This window comes from Sapajus apella, unplaced genomic scaffold, assembly GCF_009761245.1.
Source record: "Sapajus apella isolate SASKATOON/1434 unplaced genomic scaffold, GSC_monkey_1.0 scaffold66, whole genome shotgun sequence".
Classification (NCBI taxonomy): Eukaryota; Metazoa; Chordata; class Mammalia; order Primates; family Cebidae; genus Sapajus; species Sapajus apella.
In genome coordinates, this window is record NW_022437006.1 from 2,832,192 (window position 1) to 2,847,040 (window position 14,849).

Consider the following 14,849-nt stretch of genomic DNA (forward strand, 5'->3'; position numbering starts at 1 on the left):
GTTCTACACATGTACCCCAGAACTTAAAGTATAATAAACAAAAAATAAAGATACATCTTTCAAAGGCAAAAACAAATAGTAGCCAAAGAAGAAAGTATGAGTTATTTTAGCCACCAATTGGTGAAGATTGTGAATCACAGTCTATCACTAATTAATGCAGATTATCAAGTGCACAAAGCATTGACAGGAAAGGTCTCTTAGCCTTCCTGTCCCCAGAAAGGTATCTGAAATTCAGGCCTGAAGTGCAACTCAAGCAGATGCAAATAGAGATAGAGAAAACATCAGCAGAATCAGTGTCAGTGAGGGATAAATGACTTCTGCTTTTGAAACTCTAAGATTTTAATGCTAGAAAGGATGACCAGAATCTAGGGAATCCAGCCAAGCACAGAATCTAGGGAATCCAGGGTCAGCAATACCACGTGCCTATGGTGCTTTATCTGGGCTGGGCAGATCTGTATTATCCTCATTGACGAGAGACGAGTGGTTAACTAAGTATCACCCCAGTGGTAATTATACTCTAGGTAGCCACCAATGTGCCCAAGCTAACCAGTAACTTACTAAAGATTGTTTCAAACATTCTAAAAGCATTCTTATTTCCAAAGCCTCAAGCTACATAAGCTGCCATTACTAACATTAAAGTCACCTGAACCAGGTGAATATTATATGGCTGTGCACTTGCTGTCCAGCACAGAGTTCTTTTTTTGGTCTTGAATTTCATTTATTCAGGAAATATAACTTGAATGAGTCAAAGCATGGGTATATAATAAAGAGGAATTTACATGTCTCCAGAAGAAGAAAAGATTGCAAGGGAAATAGTGTTGTTTCTTTTTTTGTTGTTAAAGGCTCTGTGAATTTTTGCTTTTTTTTTTTTTTTTTTTTTTTTTTGTAATTGTATTTTAGGCTCTCTTAAAGGAATTTATCAGATGACTAGGAACACACTATCCCTTAAAAGGTTTACCTGGATCATGTGTTACACAAACATTGCCTCTTAATTGGCATTTGAACAAGGTCTGAGCCTGAATAAAAACCTACCCACTATGCCAATGCTGGTCAGCTCCATTTTCATTTTACTTTGCTTTTCCATATGACAAAACTTCATTTATAAGGCTAATGTCTATCAACTAGCTAGGGCCTGAAAACCCATTAAATTAGCATATTATGCTTATGTTAACATTTCTTTTCACAACCTAATGATTTATTAATTTAGCATTCATCCTTGAAGGGTTTTAGTGAACCCAGAGTGTGTTTTGCCTTGGGAACAAAAACTCAATTTATCACTCTGTCAGTCTTAGGAAATACCATTTTGAGTACAAACTAGCTCTAATGAAATGGAAAGCTACATGTTGAAATAATCTATAAACTAGAGAGATAATATCCTAGTCAAAAGACAGGATCTTTTAATTGGCACGCCTTAATAGACATAATCACAAGCTATCTATATATATGTCTATATATGGACACATGAACATTATATACAAACCCAAATACACAGTCCCATCCTTCTACAGAGACAAGAATGGCAGAAACCTAAGAGCTTGTCACATCAGATTAAATTCCCAAGGAGTATTATTAAAATTTTACTACTCACCATCAAATTCTGCTGGTCCAACACCTACTATAATTATTGACATTGGAAGTTTTGAGGCCTTCAAAGAGAATACACAATTAGATTTCAATTAAGAAACTGAGTTCTTAAAATAATTAAAGACCAGGCATGATAACTCACACTTGAAATCCCAGAACCTTGGGAGGCCAAAGGAGGAGGATTGCTTGAGGCCAGGAGTTTGAGACCAGCCTGAGCAACATAGCAAGACCCCATCTGTACCAAAAAAGAATTAGCCAGATGTGGTGGTGTGTGCCTGAGGTCCTAGCTACTTGAGTTTGAGGTGAGAGGATCACCTGGGCCTAGGAGTTCGAGGCTGCAGTGAGCTATGATCATGCCACTGCACTCCAGCCTGGGCAACAGGGTGAGATCCTGTCTGAAAAAAAAAAAATTGAAAAAGGAATAATAAGCAAATATAGCTGGAATTTTATTTAATATTTTTTCACAGATGTTCATTACAATGTGAGCATAGTCAAAATGATTAATACAGAATAGTATACTTGATTCCATTCTTATCCTTTCCAAACTCTATACACATTAATCCTGAGGGACATTCTTCAGAGATGACCAGCCCTGGGTAAGATCGAATAAAAGGTAAGGGGCATCTACTTCCACTTGCTACTCTCAGAAAAAAACTTTCTAAGCCGGCTTTGGGTATCTTTGTCCTCTTTTCATGTTCTTTCTCCTCCAAAAATCTTTAAGTTGCTAAAGGGAGAAAGCGGTACCCTAATCTACCTCATTTATACCCAAGGTTAGAAAAAGCAATTTTCACAGTGAGTGAGTGAACACAAATGATAATTACAGAAACTTAGTAGTTTATGCACTAAATATCCTTGAGATTTTGAGGGAGGCTAAATACTTCATGTTTTTTCCATAAAATATATCACATATCATCACTTAAATAATTTAATTATAAGACTGTGAGATAGATCCAGCAACAGACACAACCACCACATCTTTCTCTATGAAGATCTCTGAATTATGACTAATTATTTCTCAGGGCATCATGTCCTCTTAGTTAAGCCTAAATTACTAAGTCTATATTTTAAAGTGCATATTAATGCAATTCATTCCTGCAGCCTACGTCATCAAATGCGTACTTCATGCCAAACATTGCTAAACCTAGAGACTGGTGAGTAAAAACTATTACTTTACAGATTATCATCTAGTAAATACAGATTTTATAGATTAGTAAACAATCTAACCCTAAAAAACCAAACACACAATTAGGAATTATAATGAGCAGGATGGTTTTTTAATCAGTTACTACCCAGTTCTACAGAAACAGCAATTAGCTATTTTAGTTCTCCTCCAACTAGAATGCAAATGTTAAGAAATAATCTGTACAAATCACACGATTGTATACAAATAGATCAAACTAACAGAGGTAAACACACCCATGCCTGTGAAAGTTATGCTATTATCATTTTTTTTTTTCTTTAGGCAAGATTTTTTTTTAACTCAAATAGTCATACCTCTTAGCTTGGTCCCCATGGATCAATGGTACAGATGTATATGCGTTGTCTGGATAAGGTTAAGGGTGCAATCTGCCTCAAAGGTGTGGGGATTTTATTTATTTTATTGTTAACTAAAATAGATTCTAGTCTTTAAGTAGCATCATGTTGTCACGTAGCCTGCCCAATACTGAGTGACCCCTACTTACATTAACTATGGACTCCTTAGTCTGGGCCATATCTGAGATAACACCATCTGTAACAATCAGAAGCACAAAATACTGGGAGCCATCCTTTACAGAAGAAGCATATCTGAAAGGCAACAAAAAGGTAAGGAAAGTAAAACCGTTTTCTATATGTGATGGTTGGTAAATGCAATTTGGAAAAGTTACCTTTTTTTTTTTTTTTTTTTTTTTTATTTTTTTTTTTTAATTAAAGGCTTTGTTACTTTAAGGTGATGCCAGAATCAAGTATGAGGGGTTCAAGATATATATATTTTTTGAGACAGAGTCTAGCTCTGTCTCCCAAGCTGGAGTATTGTGGCACAATCTCAGCTAACTGCAACCCCTGACTCCCGGGTTCAAGTTATTTTCCTGCCCCAGCCTCCTGAGTAGCTGAGATTACAGGCCCCTGCCACCAAGCCCAGCTAATTTTTGTATCTTTATTAGAGACGGGGTTTCACTGTGTTGGCCAGAATGGTCTCAAACTCCTGACCTCATGATCCGCCTGCCTCAGCCTCCCAGCCACCGTGCCTGGCCAAACATTTTAATCTCAATAAAACATTTGGACATGTTAGAAGTATATCTTATGCAAATTCTCAAATACACAATTATCTGAAATAACACACTAGAATAACTGTACTGTTAATGTCTGCTGCTAAAAAAGCTATTGCTTTTATGGCAGTTGTTCTACATGTTGGCACATTGTTGCACTTTGCAAGTAAATCTAAATTTTAAATCAATGTTGCACTACCATTCATTCTTCTAATTTAGCCTTTTATTTTAAAGTACTACCATTTCTTCTAATTTAGTTTTTAATTTAAAAATATTACATAAAATAATTAACATGCTACAGGAACAGATGAAGTAAAAATTACAAGCTGGCCACGCCTCAGTACATTTTCTAGGAGGTGACACTGACATATAGACTCAGATTCAAATTATATTATAAAGGTATTAGCGAGGCTTGCTTCTTAAAAGAATTTGATGGGGAATCCTTTTATAGAGTGCATAATTAAGTCTTATTAAAAGCCAGCTGTCTTTTTTGAAATATAGCCTATCTATAATTTATATTTTAATATTACTATGATATATCTGAGAGAAAGGTTAACTTTTGTCAGTGTAGTAGAATTCAAACACATTTCTTTTGCATTTCTTTGAAATAAGTTTCTGGGATTGTTTTCGTAAAAGCTCATATCTAGTTGGCTTAGATTCGTGAAATATTCTTTCAGCTTATTAGTTCACAAGAAAACAAGATAAACTGACTTAGGGATGTTTCATTTTAGTAGTTTATGATTTACACAATGGATTAAAACTTAACAATGAATAAAGGAATGCATTTAAATATTTCAACCCAAAGTAGCACAGCAAATTTTATGTTACCAAGTGTCACCCCAAACTACTTTTGACTGGGCAATGAAGTGATCACTGCATGCACAAAGATAGAGAGCTTTGCTACACTTTCTTTTGTGTCTTTACCTCTATAGCAGAGATAAAAAGGCTTAAAGATGTAGGGCATCATAACGTAGTGATCTCGAGTAAGATTATTCTGGTTAGAATTTTAGTTCCACCACAAATGGCCCCTATGTATCTATTTTATCATCAGCAAAATGGAAATGGCACTACCGTCACCTCTTAGAGTTGTTGTGAAGATGAATAATCCACATTATAGCACTGAACATGTTGCTAAAGATAGATAATGGGCTCCATAAGATTTTACTGTTTTTATTTTATTATTAATTGTGCAGATTGAATAAAGCATAACAGAGGAGTTAATTTGAAAATTAGTTATGAGAATTCCAAGATAAAAAGTTATTTCCTAGAAAATGAAAATTCATTTTGGATAGTGATCTGGATTTAGAAGGTTCTCAACATCAGAAAAAACAGAAAAAAATTATAAATGGCCAAAAGGTAGAAAATGATAAATCCCCATTAAAAACTGAAATGTGACAGCCTCAAAACAAGTAACTAATTAGGCATAGGAAGCAAAAAACTAATAGGAAATAATGAATACATTTAAATCAAATGAAGACATTTTCATGATAGTCTGAAAAGATATTTGAAATTTTCATTGGTATATTAATTTTTGAAATATTAAGCTGGTATAATATACCAACAAATTTATTTCAAATTACTTAAAATTATGAAGAATTCTAGATGAATAGAAAATTTTTTTTTTTAAATAACAGGAATGTAAAAATGGTTAACACCATACACAAGAGGAAAACAGACTAATCAGGGGTTGGTTAAAACCCCATTTTTCAAACTGCATTCCACAAAACCATTATTTTAAAAATATTTTTCTATTTTGATTAATAATATTTCAACATAGTGTTATAGACCTTAGACATAGTATTAAGTTTAAATCTGGAAGGCCCTAAAATTCTTGCTCAGAATTTAAATTTGTTGTCAATTTACAACATGATGGCAATGTATTTCTTTGTTTTCGTCAGAAGGATGATAATGCTTATGTGTCAACTAGACTGTAAATTCCACTTATTTAATCAAAGATTATATATGTGGTTAATATCTACCATCTAATGCCTTTAAAGGAGCTTCATCCAATTAGTTGAAGGCCTTAAGGGCAAAAACTGGTTTCCCAGAAAAAAAAGGATACTGACGTAAGACTGCAGTATGAAACCCTGAGTTTCCTATCTACCAACCTGTCCTATAAATTACATTCTTTGTATCCCTTAAAATTGCACAAGCCAATTCCTTAAAATATATCTCTATATCTTTATGTCCATGTCAATATGTCTCCTACTGGTTCTGTTCTCTGGAGTACCCTGGCTGATATAGTAGGTGTTAATCACAATCACATTTCCACAGGTCATTAAGATTGGGTAAGCATTACCATTTAAAAGGGTCTTTAGGCCAGGCCCAGTGACTCAAACCAGTAATCCCAGAACATAGGAGGCTGAGGCAGGTGGATCACTTGAGCCAGGAGTTGGAGACCAACCAGCCTGGCCAACATGATGAAACCCCCTCTCTACTAAAAATACAAAAATTAGCCGGGCATGATGGTGCATGCCTGTAATCCCAGCTATTCAGGAGGCTGAGGCACGAGGATTGCTTGAGCCCGGGAGGTGGAGGTTGCAGTGAGCTGAGATCGCATCACTGCATTCTAGCCTGGGTGACAGAGACTGTCTCAAAAACAAAAAAGTTCTTTAGTTTCCTATTATAACTTTGTTAACTAAAATTAACTTGGCCAGGCACAGTGGCTTATACCTATAATTCCAGCACTTTGGGAGGCTGAGGTAGGTGGATCACCTGAGGTCAAGAGCTCAAGACCAGATTGGCCAACATGGCAAAACCCGTCTCTACTAAATATACAAAAGTTGGCTGGGCATGGTGGCAGGCACCTGTAAGCCCAGCTACTCAGGAGGTTGAGGCAGAAGAACTGCTTGTTGAACCCAGGAGGTAGAGATGCAGTGACCTGAGATCACGCCACTGCACTCCAGCCTGGGCGACAGAGCAAACAAACAAACCTTCATATAGTATTCAGATAACTTAATTAAGCAAACAGATACAGATATCTCAGTATATCCAAAGTACTATGGTTTATATTTGTATATGCATATACGTGCATGTATATGAATAATTCACAAGGAATAATTGCTCCTTTCAGTGTGGAAAAAATCTACATGTAGCCACAGTAGTGTCAAATTAGTACTAGACATATGCAAGGAATGATATAGGTCAGAAGAAGCAGTGAATCTGTGACTGAAGTGTAGTACATTTGGGAGAATGTGGAAATGAGGTTGGATGGGTTAGTACTGGTTGAATATTGGATGTTCTAACATGCAGTTAAACTGTCTGTACTTAAATTTATGACAAGGCATCAACAGATGATGAGTAGGATTTTATATCATTTGAAATGCTGTTCTCCAGACAGCTCTGGGAAAGGAGGACTGGAAAGGCAAGAAATCAGAAGCAGGGGCTGGAAAGCCTCAAAAAAGCATATAAAACCTTCAAATTTTGTAAATTTAATGCTTTGAGTCTTGTCTATTTTACACCATTGTTATCTCGCTAATATTATCTAGCAAGTCAAAAAGATCTGAGATACATAGATAGGAGCCCTAAAAATGAGCTTAAAACTGTTATTCTTAAGAAGAATAAGCATTCTTTAACATGCTTATTTGCAGACAACATGATTGTATATTTAGAAGACCCCATTGTCTCAGCCCAAAATCTCCTTAAGCTGATAAGCAACTTCAGCAAAATTTCAGGATACAAAAATCAATGTACAAAAATCACAAGCATTTCTATACACCAATAGTAGACAAACAGCCAAATTATGAGTGAAATCCCATTCACAATTGCTACAAAGAGAACAAAATACCTAGGAATGCAACTAACAAGGGATGTAAAGGACCTCTTCAAGGAGAACTACAAACCACTGCTCAACGAAATAAGAGAGGACACAAACAGATGGAAAAACATTCCATGCTCATCCTTAGGAAGAATCGATATCTTGAAAATGGCCATATTTCCCAAAGTAATTTATAGATTCAATGCTATCCCCCTCAAGCTACCACTGACTTTCTTCAAAGAATTGGAAAAAAAACAAATTTCATATGGAACCAAAAAAGAGCCCGCATAGCCAAGACAATCCTAAGAAAAACAAAACAAAACTGGAGTCATCACACTACCTGACTTCAAACTATACTACAAGGCTACAGTAATCAAAACAGTATAGTACTGGTAACAAAACAGATTTATAGACCAATGGAACAGAACAGAGGCCTTGGAAATAACACCACACACCTACAATCATCTGATGTTTGATAAACTTGACAAAAACAAGCAATGGGGGAGGGATTCTCTATTTAATAAATGGTGTTGGGAAAACCGGCTAGCCATATGCAGAAAGCTGAAACTGTATCCCTTCCTTACACCTTATATAAAAATTAACTCAAGATGGATTAAAAACCTAAATGTAAAACATAAAAACACATAAAAACTCTAGAAGAAAACCTAGGCAATACCATTCAGGACATAGGCATGGGCAAAGACTCCATGACTAAAAAACCAAAAGCAACAGCAACAAAAGCCAAAATATACAAATGGGATCTAATCAAACTAAAGAGCTTCTGCACAGCAAGGGAAACTATCATCAAAGTGAACAGGCAACCTACAGAATGGGAGAAAATATTTGCAATCTACCTATCTGAGAAAGGAGTAATATTCAGAATCTACAAGTAACTTAAACAAATTTACAAGAAAAAATGCCATCAAAAGTAGGCAAAGGATATGAACAGACACTTCTCAAAAGAAGACATTTATGCAGCCAACAAACATATGAAAAAAAAAACAACTCATGATCATTGGTCATTAGAGAAATGCAAATCAAAACCACAATGAGATACCATCTCATGCCTGTTAGAATGGTGATGATTAAAAAGTCAAGAGCCAAGAGATGCTGGAGAGGAAGTGGAGAAATAGCAATGCTTTTACACTGTTGGTGGGAGTATAAATTAGTTAAACCATTGTGAGAGACAGTGTGGCAATTCCTCAAGGATTTAGAACTAGAAATACCATTTGACCCAGCAATCCCATTACTAGGCATATACCCAAAGGATTATAAATAGTTCTGTTATAAAGACACAGGCACACATATATTTATTGTGCCACTGAACACAATAGCAAAAATTTGGAACCAACCAAAATGCCCATCAGTGATAGACTCCATAAAGAAAATGTGGCACATGTATACCATGGAATACTATGCAGCCATAAAAAAGTTGAGTTCATGTCATTTGCAGGGAAATGGATTAATCTGGAAACCATAATTCTCAGCAAAGTAACACAAGAACAGAAAACCAAATGAACACCACATGTTCTCACTCATAAGTTGACATTGAACAATAAGAACATGTGGACACAGGGAGGGGAATATCACACATTGAGACCTGTTGTGGATTTGTGGGGCTAGGGGAGGGATAGCATTAGGAGAAATACCTAATGTAGGTGATGGGGTGATGGGTGCAGCCAGCCACCATGGCATGTGTATACCCACGTAACAAAACTGCACATTTTGCACATGTACCCTAGACCTTGAAGTATAATTTTAAAAAACAGATACATGGAACTTCCTATTGTACTGGAAGGAAAAGATAACTCTTAAGAAGCCATATCTTACTGTTTTTCTTAATTTTTCTCATGTAAAAAATAAGAATTATTGAATCATGGCTCATTTTCAAGGAGTCTTAAAGATTTTACTAGCAGTTGCTCCTATATTCAAGAACTTACAAAATGCTGTATAAAACATAAAAAATATCATAGAACACTGTGGAGCATTTGGTTTGAAATGTATATAGAAATGCACCTAGAAACTTTATATCTAATATTTTAACTTTTATAATAGACATATACCAGGAAAAGTTATGAAATTACTTGGTAAGCACTGATAAGGGCCTTCCTAATCATAAGCACGAGTTCCCACAAAATAAGTCCTGTCATTTTTCTCTTTTTATAAAAAAGTGATCTCTATGGTAGTGTGGCAGTCAATTATAATTTATCTTGCATTAACATTGTATTCTGCTATATTTGGCTGCCATCAGTATACAGTATATGTGACATTACTTACATAGGCTAGTATAATAAACTAGGATATATCATTAGTGGATTATGAAATCAATTTGGGGGTCAAGATTGCATTTTCAAAAAAGAGAAAAGAACAAGTGCCATAGAAATAAAGATAAAACATAAAGTACCATTTCATGAATAACTTTTTTTGTGTGGGGGGTCATATATGTACAAGATTAAGATGTATTAATACAATTCATATTTTGGTAGAGATTGCAGATGAAAATGTCTGAAAAATTCAAGCCAAAGGGTCACACTCAGACAACAGTCATCAATGTATCACTGTCAACCTAAGTTGGAGTTCCACAGGGAAGCTGCACTGGGGTAAGCCCTGGGTGTAAGGGATATTTTAGCATTTTGTCCATGTCCCAGATAATGAAAAGTAGAGCACACTGTAGTTGTTGGTAATATTAGAGAAGGTAGTAAAGTACCAGAACCTTCAGAGAACTGGAGTTTCACATTGCCTTTATACTTGATAAACGTGAAAAAAAAATTCGGTATTTTGATGAGTTCTGGGTACATATTTGAAAGGATAAGAAATTTCTAATTATCTCTAAATAAGTCAGGGAGTCATTGGATTTACATAGGCCGAATTTTCTAGGGATTTAAAAAGAGTTTAATCCATTTATGTACTAATGAAAAAACAGTATATATAGATTTATTTTTTACATTTTAACATTTTCTTCAGAACATGTACTTGGAGTCATAAGCATTATATTCTGGTCTCAGTACTATGTACTATATACAGGTAGAGCTCTGGGAATTTATAAAATTAGCTACTATATTAATTTCAGAAAGGTTAAAATAATGTGCCCTATATATCACTGAAAGCTTCAAATAGTCGGCTAATAGAATTCAGTCTCTTATTACTTCTATGCTACTTATTGCTACTATGGAATGTGATATTAGAGATGAATGACTTACACTGTTGAGCTCGCCATTGATCTTGTTATTTTTCTCACAGATGCCTTTTCAAAGAAAACAACATTTTCCTTAGTTGAACAAAGATAGTTCCTAACATAACCCGGAGTATGTTTCTTGAGATTTTAATGTACTCTTCTCAGCAAAGTATCACAATAGTTTGATAGAAACTCTAACATACATTTTTTTCTTCACTTTCTTGGAGGCAAATTAAAAGAAAACAACTTTCATATGCTAACAATAATGTTTTGAGTTCACCATGGTCCAGTATATCAGAATTGACACCTTGTCTATTCTCTACTTACCTTGCTACATGATTAATCACAGGAGCAAAGTTGGTGGGCCCATATAGTTGTACAGATTTCAGACTCCTGTAATAAGCCTCCATGACCCCTTCAATGCCATCACAGTAGGGGTTTTGAGGGTTCCCATTCTGTAGAAATGTAGGCAAAAACAAAACCACAGTAAAAGAGAAAATCTCCATAAATATCAATTGAAAAGGACAAGAGAATAATACACGTTGATACTCAAATATTTTTGGAAGAACACTCATTTATAAATTTACAATAGCAAAACAATACATTAAGTGATCAACAATAGATTATGATATATTATGAAGATCATAACATACAATGTGCAATCATTAAAAATCCGTACTCTTAAAAAAAATGGCAGAAGAAAATTTTAAATAATATTAAGAGAAGCTGACCACCACAACATTCTAAAATTAATAGTATCTTATTTACACAGGTTTGTGTAGATGTGGAGATAAACATATAGAAATCCTAAAAAGAAAACCAAAGTATTAATAGTGGTTACTTCTAGGTGGTTAGATAACTGATAACTTTCCTTGCATCCTTTAACCTGGTCTATGTTTTTCCAATTTTTATGCAGTAAACATGTATTAAAATTAGATAAATAAATGCTATCAATTCAAGTAGTTTAACCCAATAGAGGAAAAATGTAAAATATCTGCCACATGAATATTTTCAGGCCACAATTCATAACTCCAAGTAGAGAAGGAGTCAGAGGGAATGTAATTTGGTGTAGGAAACATCAAGACAAGGCAAAAGAAAAGGAATAAAAAAAAATACTCATGTCATTCAAGGGACATGGGGCTTGCTGTTGCTGCTAAGAAGCTCTTATTCTGAGAACAGTGCCCAGAAAGGCAACTTTAATGGAAGCTCTTATTCTAGTGACAGGACCTGGAAAGGCAACTTTAACCCTGGACACCTAGGCTGGCTTTTTCATACCTTAAATGCTCTGTCGTTATTAGGTTTAATTCTCCTAGTCCAAATGATACCAATAACACAAATAAGAACATGTATTAGTTATCTATTGCTATGTAACAAATTACCCCCAAAGTTATACCCTCTGTACAGTGGCTTAAGACAATTAATATTTATTATCTTATACATTTTTGAAGTCTCAGGAATTCAGAAGCAGCTTAGCAGGGTAGTTCCTGAGCAGGATCTCTCATGAGGTTGCAGTGAAGATGCCGACCTGGGCTGCAGTCATCTGAAAGCTTGACAGTGGACAGAAGGATCTATTTCCAAAAAGGCTCACTGACATGGCTGTTGGCAGGAGGCCAAGTGGATGCTCCACAGGGCTGCTTGAGTGTTCTCATAACATAGCAACTAACTTTCCCCAGATTGAGTAATCCCAAGCAAAGAGCAAGGACAAAGCCCCAATGCCTTTTATGAGCCAGTCTCTGAAGTTACACTCCATCACTCCTACTTTAATGCATTTGCTAGAATGAGTTACTGAAGCTGTTCACACTTGAGAAAAAGGAGATACCGTCCACTTTTCTAAAGGGAATATCAAAATTATGTATATATATACTTTTTATGCACTAGTGATAGTAACTACATTTAAACATGGTTAGCAATAATTTTAGCATACATATTTTTACCTGAACAAACAATTCTCCTGTGTCCGCCTCCTGAGTAGCTGGGACTACAGGTTCACACCACAATGCCCAGCTAATTTTTAATAGAGGCGGGGTTTCACCATGTTGACCAGGATGGTCTCAATCTCTTGACCTCATGATCCACCCACCTCGGCCTCCCAAAGTGCTGGTTTTATACTAAAATATTTACACATATAACTTTCATAACCCTAAAAATGTAGGACTGCCATTAACCCCACTTTATACATAAAGAAACCAAGGTAATGAGAACTTACTGTGCCCAAGGTCACACAACACGACTAGGAGAGCTAATATTTGAACCAGGCGGTCTAACTCCAGAGTTCAATTTCTTATACACCACTATGCCACCAAATTATGAGATGCCAAGCTTTCTACAAGGCTGGAATCTTAGAAAACTGAGCCAAATGTTACTAACTATTTCTATTTTATCATTTGGTAGAGAGGGATTTATATCTATTTTTTTCTTTTAATTTTGTCTTTTCTTCAAACATTTTATTAACCCTCATACATTTTTTAAGGCATTAAATAATAAAAGCCCTCTTTACATTATAAAAGTGGTTGTATAACTTGGCTGAAAATAGAATGTAAAAGAAAAGTTTAACATTTAGCACAAAGCAGTTAATGTTTAGTTTTGATGTTAATCTGAGGCGACCTATTTAACCCTCCTTTAAGATTTTATGGTGCTCTTTTCCCTTGATAAGGTATGAAGCTAATTAAAATTAAAACTCATTACTGATTTTGAGCATATAAAAATGTATTATATATCTATCTTAAGGGAATAGTTACAAATTAGGGTAGTCCTGAGCTACTTTTATTTTTTAGCATATTGACTGGAGGTTTACATTTTGATGAAACTGTACATTACCACTATTTCTCTGGAACTGAAACTACAAGGTCATCATTTTTCTCTCCTTTGATAGTGGAAAGGTAATCATTAGATTTTCTATTCATCATCATGGAATGTTTAAAGCACTGATTTCTGAATTAGTCCTAATACCATAATAGGTTGCTCTATGGTTTCCTCATATGTCTTAGATGATAAGAATACCTTACAACATAAAATTATGCCTTCTTTTTAGTATATGGTCTGGATTATATCAAGATTACTTTAAATATTTTATGGCTACTAAATGAGATTTTCTTAACGAGAAAGTTATAATGAGTTATAAAGACTTTAAAGTCTGTTACTCGCACACACATTTATAGCAGCACAACTTGCAATTGCAAAAATATGAAACCAGCCTAAATACCCATAAACAAGTAAGTGGATAATGAAAATTTGGAATGTATAGACACACACACACACACACACACACACACACACACACACACACACACACAAATTCTACTCAGCCATAAAAAGGAAGAAAATAATGGCATTCGCAACCTGGATGGAGTTGGAGACCACTATTCTAAGTGAGGTAACTCAGGAATAGAAAACCAAATATTGTATGTTCTCACTTATAAGTGGGAGCTAAGCTATGAGGATGCAGAGCCATAAGAATGATATAATGAACTTGGAGACGAGGGGGAAAGGTGGGAGGCGGGTGAAGGACAGAAGACTACACGCTGGGTACAGAGTCCACTGCTTAAGTGATGGGTGCATCAGAATCTCAGAAATCACCACTAAAGAACTTACACATGTAAGCAAAAACCACCTGTTCCCCCAAAACTATTGAAATAAATAGATTTTTAAGTGTGTTTAAAAACTCATTTCTTGAAAATGTTATGCAGGGAATTAGTTATTGCTTGTTAAAACAAATTAGAATGAGTCCATGTGTGGCTCTGACACAAAAATAAAACATGGATAATTTTTTTTAATTGCACATTTAATTTTGTTGCTTATTAATAAAGAGGACAATGGATGCCCTATTTCCTATTTCCCTCCTAATTAAACTTTCCATTTATAAAATAATACATGTCAACTTGTAGAACACATAGAAAAGCATAAAGATCTGACTTTAAAATGATCAATAATCTCACCACTCAGACTGAAGTGGGGAGGGTGTCCAGCGCTCACCCATTCTTCCTCCCATTTAGCTCCCTCAGGGATTGTCCTGAGGGTGTGGATTCGGCATCATGCAAGAAGCCTGTCATCTCTGTTGCCGCCTGCTGCCTGCAGCCTGTGACACTTT

At 35.3% G+C, this 14,849-nt stretch overlaps 1 protein-coding gene across 3 annotated transcripts in view; it reads right to left on the minus strand.

Moving 5' to 3' along the window:
- Positions 1-14,849, minus strand: part of CPNE8 (copine 8) — a 254,337-nt gene that overhangs the window by 16,600 nt on the left and 222,888 nt on the right. For 2 of the 3 annotated variants that reach the window (XM_032248310.1, XM_032248312.1), the window contains exons 16-18: positions 11,090-11,217; positions 3,267-3,369; positions 1,589-1,646 (exon numbers count right to left, since the gene is read on the minus strand). In XM_032248310.1, coding sequence (XP_032104201.1) covers positions 1,589-1,646; positions 3,267-3,369; positions 11,090-11,217 — 289 coding nt within the window. The remainder of the gene's footprint in view (positions 1-1,588; positions 1,647-3,266; positions 3,370-11,089; positions 11,218-14,849) is intronic. The other variant, XM_032248311.1, reaches the window with a different exon arrangement.